At 33.6% G+C, this 10364-nt stretch overlaps 1 protein-coding gene across 1 annotated transcript; it reads right to left on the minus strand.

Annotated features, from left to right (window-relative positions):
- Positions 1–1380: 1380 nt before the first annotated feature.
- Positions 1381–6720, minus strand: LOC113771856 (putative B3 domain-containing protein At5g66980). Its single transcript, XM_027316413.1, has 5 exons — positions 6706–6720; positions 3467–3616; positions 2329–2812; positions 2108–2250; positions 1381–1635 (listed from the first exon to the last, which is right to left on the minus strand). Exons 1-5 carry the CDS (start codon positions 6718–6720, stop codon positions 1381–1383), a joined length of 1047 nt encoding a protein of 348 aa, XP_027172214.1.
- Positions 6721–10364: the final 3644 nt, after the last annotated feature.

Raw genomic sequence — 10364 nt, forward strand, 5'->3', positions numbered from 1 at the left:
CATACAGGGTGACCCGTGCGAGTTCCGTCCCTATTCGACAGTTGCTGTTCCAGAAGGAAAACGCTGTGCCTGAAGTCAAATATCTGCAACTCAATGTGCTTTTTGTTGAAAGGCTTCTGATGTCCTTTTGAAGCTTCAGCGAAATTGTTAATTTTAAACAAATGGCCTATAATTAATTTTTGGTGTGAACCTCTTCTACTTAGGTAGCTGAACTATGAAATAATCTTATAATTGCAAATTTAGCTGTAGTTTTAGGCGTATAGCCATGCATACAAGTCTGCCATGCAATTTTTTTCGTTTTATTGTACTCTGCTGCAGTGCTAGCCTGTTCTGTGCCCTTAGTTGCATGGTTTCCTGACATCATTTTTACGGCAGTGACTCCTATTCTTGTTTGATATAATAGTGCAATCTTTCGATGGCCTCAAACTCTGCATCTTAATACATGCTTTGACTAAAATTCAAATTACATATCCTTTAGTTTTGCTTCCTCAAAGTTTTATGTTTTTCTATCTTAATTGAAGTTGTATGCTTAGCTATCTGCGAGTTTGAAAGTCTCTAACATGCTTTGGATTAATGCAAGAGGCTGCCATTGCCCACCGTGATCTCCGTGGCCGTGGCGCGGTGGAGAGTTCTGAGGGCCTGTTTTAGGCGTGGGACGGAGGAGACCGAACCTGCCGGCATAGGCAGATTGTGGCCTTGGTATGGTGCTGCAGGACAAGTTTCATGGAGAGACAAGGTCATGGGTTTAGAGCTGGTTCATCAAACTTGGAGACAAAGGGATAAGAGGGTATATTTGTTGGAAAATCCTATTCTTCTTAATTTTAGAGATTCTCGTGTTTATATCTATCGTATCTATCATTTAGACATATTGTGATTTTCAATTGTTAGTTGCAGGTGAACTCATATTTATTTACATGGGAAGCCGGCTGGCCTTGGCAAATTGTGGATCTTGGTACAAGTGTAGGATTAGTTTTGTCAGAGATAAGGGCATGGGATGAGAACAGGCTCATCAAGACACAATAGCTTAGGCATTAATACTCATTAGTAGTCTAAGGAACATCTTCTAAATTTGTCATTTGGATATAGGCATTAGGGATAAAATATACTTTTGGGCTAGCTAAAATGACTTAATTGACGCCAAAATACATCAGAAATTTGAGTCAATCAGAGACTCTAAAACACTAGAAGCTAACAGAAAAGACTAAGAAGCTACAAGTCGAAGATAGAGCAACATTGATTAGAACAAGGTTCAAGTTGCACATAGTTTTAACTGAATTATCACCTGCAAACTAACTTTTAACTTTTGACGACTACTTTCTTGATTCCAAAACTCTAGGATTTCAAGCTTCAGAAGGCTCAGCAGCACCTGAACTGCTAGAGTCATTTTTTCCGATGAGGATAAACTTTAATCAAAGCTTCACTTGGATCTGCACCTTGAACAAACTCACAAAGGAAGGAGTCCTTATGGCGCATACCATTCCTTATGAACAGAAATTTCCAGCTTCCAGCCATGATAAATCGTCCATCTTGCCACTGCTTAACTTTTGTGGTCCATTTGTTCCCACCAGGATCAAGGATGGTCATAGTTTGTTCAGGATAAATACCACAGGCCGTAACCAGATCTTTTGGAACATGCTGCAAATAGGGCCAGGAGATTGAACATGTCATTTCTTAAAGCAAAACTGGCTACCTGTGTATGAGCAGCAAATCTAAAAGAACAAGAGTTCACATAACAATGAACATGAGAGTAAAAAAGCAAATAGCTACATTAGGTTCATGAACCAAGATGGAGGAAAGTTCTTGCAGGAACAGTTCTGTAGAACAAAAAATTTCAAATTAATAGAGAAGAAAACCAGCTACTCGGCGTTCTTTGAGTCTGACAAGGAGCCCTGTCCAATATTATCTTTTCAGCTTGAAAGTTATGCGTTCAAGACCTATTCCACAGGTAGCATCACTGTAGAACCTTATAATTTGTATTACAACAAGCAAATAAGCACGGTATATTAAAATTTTAACACAATCTTGATGGTGGATTCATGGTGGATCAAGGTTTAAACATGCAACTCAACTGTTTCAGTAGAGATGAAGAACAAAGCAATGGTCTCACCACTAGATTTGACCTCTTTTCATCAACTTTTGCCACAAAACATGGAGTTATAGGCCGATCATCTCTTTCCGCATCAGCAGTGTTATCAATGAAATGGACACCTTTCCCACAGGCTTTGATTGATCTGCCAGCCTTGTTCTCAGCTAAAGCAAGAAAATCCCTCCAATTAACAAAATAAAATCACATTACCATTATTCAGAGTACGCAGGTGCAAAACTTACAGATTTCTCTTCGTTGGAGACTTCTCTTTCGTGCAGCAGAACCCCGGAAATCTCTCTTTTGTTTCTTTTTGGAAGATACCTCTTCAAACTCTTCCTGTCTACCACTGTCAGAATTGCTCTTACTCTTCAATCCAACAGCACCTCTCCTGCTCCTATTCTCACTTTCCATTTCTTGCGGATACTCTTCTTCCTGCTGCTCTTCTGAACTGAAGTCAAAGGCATAAATTACCTCCCTCTTGTCTGCAGTTTTTCCCAGTATTTTGAAATCAAACTCCTGACCCCCATTGTATTGAAAAACTAGAAGGTCTCCAAACTCCAAGCAATTTTCTGCAAGAAACTGTGACCAGCCAGCTTGGAAAAAGAGATCATTTTCAATTTTGGCTACCTCCACAGCCCAAATTCTCTTATCATCATAATGATTCTTGAGAAAAACCTTGTCTGGCAGTGAGCTTTTCAGAAATGATGTGAACGAGGAAGGAAGTTTCTACAACCAAAATATAAATGACGATTAAATAGTGGAATACAGGATTAAAAAAAATCCACACTTTACCCTTCATCATGTTCTACTAATTTGTCATAAGGGATGTTTCTGTTCAATCACCATCATCACCCAAAAAAAAAATTCAAAGTGCAAGATTAGGGCAGGTGTTCAACTAGGTATTAACAAGTACTCGATTTTGTTTTACCAACGAAAGAATCAGTGCTCTATATACTTATACTCCTGGACATAGGTTTCATCCTGGCAGCAAAAGATATTAGATCCCATGACAGTGAAAGGGGCTCTTACAACATCAGAACATAAAAGATGCAGGAGAACATAGAAGATGGCTCGTCAAATATAGTTAAGAAAATACAAAATACAGGGCAACAAATAAGAGGGCTGTCAAATATGTATGCAAAACAGCAAAAATGTAACAAAATAAGGCACCATTTTCTTCATGATCTTCGTGGCTTAGTACATTATCAAAGTTTAGGACCTGATCTTAGCACTACATTGCAAGAAAGACTGCAAAATAAATTTAAAAAAAAAAAAAGATCATGCAGATGAAACAGAAGCATAACAATGAGATACATTTCACACTTTAGTGATTTTTCAAACAAATAAAGCATTTGCAATGATGCATATACAGCCATTTACCAAGCTCTGCTTGCTGTCTGGAGGGAAATATGCCTTCATAAAGGCAGGGTATTGCCTGACTGCTTTCATTTCTTCTTCTCCTGGATCATACAAAACGCAGCTTTCAGCTTCCTTTACCTCTTTATCAGCTTTCAGAACCAGAGCAAAAAGCTGTATGAAGAAGGTTAGACACTGGATTTTAGTCTTTAAAATTGTCTTGCATTTTCAGTCTAAGACTGAAAGTTTAAAAAAGGTATTTAGGAGATTAAAGAAGAACAAATTGGTCTACCATATTTTGCAGGCTAAAGCAATTATTGAGCCAAAAAAGGACAAAAAGAAAGTTTTGGGTACGGTGGAAAGTGAACATTTCTGCTCACTGTGGGCAGAACCAATATTGCCAATAGCGCTTAGTGAAGCCAGGTAGAGGGAGACAGTCTAAAGATGTACTAGGAACCAGCGTTGTTAGGCTTGGACCGGACCGTTGGTTCGACCAATCCGACCATGAACCGGTCTTTTTTTCGAGTTGGTTTATAGCACAAAATCGTTTTGATCAAAAATCGGTCAAAATTGTCAAAAATTAGTTAAACCAGTGATCCGCTTCGACTGGTTAATCTGGTTCTCAAACTTTTCTTTCTTCTTTTCTCTAAACATAATTTAAATTACTTAAATTGTAACACATTTATTTATTAATAGGAATAAAAAAAAAAAGACACTCACTTAGTGTAAGTACCAAAATTACTCGCTTTCTTGAATGATCTTTAAATCAAGATATTTTTATCCCTATGATCTTATCAATTTAACATCAGCGATTCCAATTTGCATTAATTTGTTTTAATTTAGTTTTTTCAAATAGTTTTGGTAAATAGACATATTTTAGCCATTAACTTATATTTTTATATATAATTATTAGGTGTATATTTGATTGCAAGTCTAAATTTTTGGAACATTTTCTATGATTGGTTGAATATAACCAAGAACTTAATTTCAATATTTTCTGAAACTTATAAAAATACAAAAATAATTATGACATCATGCTGACGTCAGCGGATTTTTGAGAACTATCGAACTGATCCGACTAGTTGACCCCTGACCTAGTAGTTTAGTCGAATCGCTATCCGGCTCGAGTTTAATAACATTGCTAGGAACAAGTTAGGCTAGTTGTTTGTGGGAGCAAACAATAAGAATGCAATTCACATGCTGGGTCAACAAAAAAAATTTGATATTATAGGGGAAGTCCTTTTGCAAATTTGGTCACCATAAAATGGCTTGATAATTGGAGATACTCTGGAAACTCTGCAGATATACGAGCCCCAACAAAAATGAAAATAAAAAAGTGAATGGCACCAAAGAAACATGAAGAAAAAGAGGATCAGGAATTAAAAAAAATGGTGCTATAATTTTGTACTTGAAACGAAAAAAAATAACGACTCATAAGTATTGTAGAAGGATAAGCTAGTTAAGTGGAGTATAAAGATAAATGAAAGAATTAGAAATTTAGATGTGATTACATTATATGGCAATTAATGAAAGGTGTAAATGTTAGTGTATTGTGAACAAATATGTAACTCGAAATTGGATGAAAATTAGACTTTTGCATATCCCCGTGTGAGGGTTGAAGTCCCTGCATATTGTTTAAACATAAGTAATAATATTTTTATAGTAATAAAAATTAAAACTTATTACATTAGTAAATAAATTTTTTATCCAAATAAAAAGAAAAAGAAAACAACCAAAGATATTTTGTGCCATGACACAAATGATGACTGTGACAAGTGTCAACTAATGAAATATTATTGGAGTTAAAAAAGATTTAGGTATTAACATAAGAATCAATTAGGCTACAATTGAAAAGTTTGCTTGAATTTTTGGAGTAAGGAGTAAGAAGGAGAAGAACAAAAATGTAAAAGAAAGTTAGTGGATTCACTTGAGGACTAATATTTTATATACTGATAGTATATACACTGTCAATTTTAAATGAATGGCAACAATACAAAATTTTAATTTAAAATTAACTTTTACAGATATATTATAGATCCAACAGCGACAGTATATAAATTGTCAGCATACATAGGACTTACTCGACTTTACCACATGAATAGTTTAGTTTCAATATGCATTTAGATTTAAATGAGTTATTCGAATCCATCAACTCAAAAACTCGATAAATAAATAAGTCTGACTAACAATGTATAAGCATAACAATTCATTCAAAATTAATTTTAACTTGAAAAAAAGACATGTGACATGCATTCTCAAGATCAGTATATCCACTTTCAGCAAAGAAAAAATTAAACCTTTTTTTACACTATCTATACTAGAAAACTAATAATGATAGTGATAATGATCACAAACGTTAATTTAATTTTCATGGTTCAACAATCGATGATGATTAATTTATCAACTCAATCTAATGTATACCTATATTGACTGTTTAGTCCTTTAGAAAAACCCAACGCAGTTCGCTGCCTGCTGCCTGCCTTCAAGTTAGTTGGACCTTAAGGCTTGGACAATGGTCCCATACTGAGTTATTCGGATAAGCAACCCAAAAAGAAGAAGAAAAAAAGATCAAGGCTAGTAATGATTTGTTTCCATTTTTCAACTAACATCGTACCATCTTGTGCAGTTCATCGAAAGTCTCAAATAGGCTTTTCTTGTCATCCGAACAAAACTTCAGGTTCAAACTCCAAAGCTCTGGTATGCTTTCTGCAAAACGGGTTAATTGCACTTTGCACTCCTAAGATGTTCGCATTTATCATTTTGCCCCTTTAAACTATCAATTGCAGTATTATAGCACTTTTTTTTTTGGGCAATACAGTTCAACAATAACTTGAATACAAATTAAATTTAGCTTTCACTTCACTGATAAAAAATAAGAATGACCCTTTATTTTTTGAATTACACAAATTATGTTTAAGAATAGCAACCCGAATACAAATACATCTTGCTCTTTGAAGTTGATACATGCTTATGTTGTTTTTGAGTGAAAATATCAAATTCAGATAAAAGGACAAACAATAATCAATAATTGAGTGGTTATTCTTAAAGAGCCAATATTGGCCAATATTGTAATTTAATTGAGCGGATTGCCTTTCTACTTGTGAAATGGCTACTTAAAAGTCCAACATAATTAGGGTTCTTAAATTGCTTTAGAGGAAATTAAAACTTTAAGGTATTAATAATCTAGCGGGGAAGTGCCAATCATGAATACTTTAGAGGTGCAAATTACAATCAACACTTTACAAAACTACTTGACATTATACCTTATTCAGTGGCATGTCAGCCCCTTAAAAGAAAAATGTTAAATTATGTGAGTGTTCCACAAGATTTTCCCTTGTTATAGATTTCTCTTCTCAGTCGACTATATATACATATATATTAATATATATATATATATCACAAATTGGGTGATCATGCAATTAAAGAGATAATGTCATGTCCTATCTTGTTGAACTGCAAATAAAATGAAAAGTAACACCACCAATAATACAACAAAAATTCTTCTCTTTGGTGTCCTAAGGGCACAAAAAGGAAGCCTAATATCCTTTATCAGCAAAATTGTAAATATTCCCTATAAAAGTGTTTACAGACAAAGGGTGTATTATAATTTAAAATCTTAATAATTTGTACATTCTTTTTTTTTTATGTGTTTATCTTATGTCCTAAAGGCACAAACAAAAGTGTGAATGAATGTATCGATTTTACTATTTCTTTCAATTTTGTTTAGGGATCAAAAAGAATATGAACAAGAAGATATGATTACCATATTTTCTCTAGTTCTGCTAAAAGGGTTTTTCAATTGTGTGCCTGAAGAATATGAAATGAAGCTAAAATTATTGTAGTTTATATTATTGAGATGTGGGAAACTTTAATGAAATAATAAATACTCTTCAATGATTGATATGAAGTAAACGATGGACTCTAGAGATTATTTTGAAGTAAACAATGGACTTTTAAATAATAAATCCCTTTGAACTTTAAAATTCGTTTAGTACATGAGTAGATGAACAATAATTTATCATTATTGGTTCAAAATTATAGACTATGTGTGTGTCCAACATACACACTCACACATACACGCACACAAAAAATAGGGCATCAAAATTTTGGAATAAATCTTATATACACTGACAGTATATACACTATCACTATTAAATTCATGACATATGTATAAAAATTAAATTTCAAATTCAAATTTTGCATAGTTATCATTTATCCAATGTTGATAGTATATACGCTGTCATATAGTAAAGACTAATCCATATATTTATAGGTGAAGTGGAATTAATGTATAAGAGAATTAATAAATGAAGGTCAATGGTAGATTTAAAAGTGAAATGTGGTAAGACATCAATTTAATGTGTTGATTGTAATAAATGAAGATCAATTTTGTATAACACACTTATATCACCAAGATTTTTAAAGGGTTTAATTGAACACTTACGATTTCGAGAGAGATGCAGGATTTGATTAGGCACAATTTAGATGTATCGAGAGATAATCTAAAATACACTTATGTGATATGTTCATAGCTTGACAGGAAAAAATAATTGGGGAATTAAGTCAAACTCTGAATTAACGCTTGAACCCTAGATTTGCTTGACTATTGTTTCCATACTTATCATTAGTTTAATCAAATTAATTGCTAGTTCCTCTGTGATACTACCAATTCTTTACTCGTTTAATCTTTTGTGAGAATAGTTAAAATAGAGAAATTTGACTCGTTCGTGTAAGTTCAACCCTGAAATACTCTAGATAAATAGTACTACGGTCAGCCAAGTGTGCTTGCAAGAAATTTTTTATCATTGTGCTTACGGATGTCTCTTCAATTCACATTTGTGCTTATGATAGATTATTTGTGTGTGTGTCTATATATATATATATATATGTGTGCTTATGATAGAGTATTTGTGTGTATTTGTGTGTGTGTCTATATATATATAGATACACACATATACATACATACATACATACACACACATGCATGCATGCACATGCACTAGGGCTGTAAACGAGTCGAGTCGAGTCGAGTTTTGGCATAATTGAGCCGAATCTTGACTTAATTTTATTGAACTCGAACTCGAACTCGAGCTCGATGAGCTGACAATTTAAAGCTCGAGCTCGAGTTCGAAAAAAAATAAAAAATAATTATTTTATTTTTAAAAAATAAATAAATAATATTGTTTTCTTAATAAATAATAAAATATTAAGAATATATATGTAATTTTATTATTAAAATAAAAAAGATAAAAAATATATATGCTTAAAATAAAAAAAATAAATATATACTTGAAATAAAAAAATAAATATATACTTGAAATAAAAAAAATAATATATATATTTATACTCGACTCGCAAGCTAACGAACTTAATATTTTGAGCTCGAGTTCTAGTTCAATTTCGACTCGAGCCAATTTGAGCTCGACTCGAACTCGATATTGATCGAGTTCGAGTCGAGCTTGACTCACGAGCGGCTCGATTCGTTTACACCCCTAACATGCACACACTACAAATAGAACACTAATATATTTATGGATGCAGTGGAATTAATGCATAAGATATCAATAAATGAAGGTCAATGGTAAATTTAAAAGTGAAACTTGTTGAGACATCAATTTAATGTGTATGAGATTTAAGGCTATTAAATGAAAGATAAAACCATTCAATTACGAACAAGAGAATAACACAAACAAATGCAGAGTAGCCTCTTCAAATTCACCCCTATAAATTACTCCAAGAACAAACTTCTTTCTCCACGGGGATTCATTTTCTCATAAGCACAGACAGACCCAAAATCACAGCAAAAATGGCTCTTCATTCTAACGATCCAGTCCTGGCAATGCTAGCACTAGTGCTGGTGGCCAGCATTAACACAGAAGCTAGATTCGGTACTCGTTGGCAGAGTCTAGACCCAAACGACCCCGTCGGATTGAAGTTGGAAAATTGGCAGTCGATTTGCACAACAAACAGGCCAAGACCAACTTAGTATTTGAAACAGTAGGGGAAATAGATACCCAATATTTCAATGGCAAAAACTACAGGGTGCATCTTATAGCAAAGAAGGGTAATAAGTTTGAGCAGTATTAGGCATATTAGCATTAAAACACTTTAGATAATGTCACAAAGCTCGTATCCTTCAAAATTCCACACCCCCCCCCCCCCCCTATTTGGCTCCACTTCCTCTCCACATAGTCCATTGGTTAGGGAACTGAAGGACAAGGAAAGGATAAAAAAGTACGTTGCAAGAAACTTAGGCTTTGTCTTCTTTGGTTATGGAAGGAAAAGAGATAGGTGAACGAGAAAAGGAGTTGAAGAAAAAAGTGTTATCCTTTGTTAGATAGTTGACTTATGAAAGAGTAATAGAAAAGAAAAACTACGATTATACATTCCTAACTCTCTATTGGCTTGTTTTTATGTTTTAAATTAGTTTTATTTGCAATGAATACTTAAACATTCTGAAAGGAAACTTATCGTAAATTTAATCATTTAAATTGATATCTTAGAAATCCAAAACAGAAAAGGAATATTTATACATGCAATATGGTAACTAGTCTAACTAACTTTGTGGAAAACAAATATAAAGAAAATTTAGGTCCCCTTCATGCCATAGGCGAATCAATGAAGGCTTCGGTTTTGCCAAGGGATATTCCCAAATCCGTACCCTCTTGAAAATGATAAATCTTGGGAGGTTTCATATTAATTAGATACTTACTTGAATAAAATCTACACATGATTATTATTTGGCATCTTGGAAGTTCTGTAATATACTTGACTGTAATAAATTCTAAACATTTCTAGCAATTAACATCCCTCTTTCCTATTCATCTAATCAATATTTTCGCTAGAGGGATTGCTATTACTCTTCATCCAGTACTTTGGGGTTTTTTTTTTTTAATTGTTCTTGAATCCTATCTCATGGAAA

This window comes from Coffea eugenioides, chromosome 1, assembly GCF_003713205.1.
Source record: "Coffea eugenioides isolate CCC68of chromosome 1, Ceug_1.0, whole genome shotgun sequence".
Lineage (NCBI taxonomy): Eukaryota > Viridiplantae > Streptophyta > Magnoliopsida > Gentianales > Rubiaceae > Coffea > Coffea eugenioides.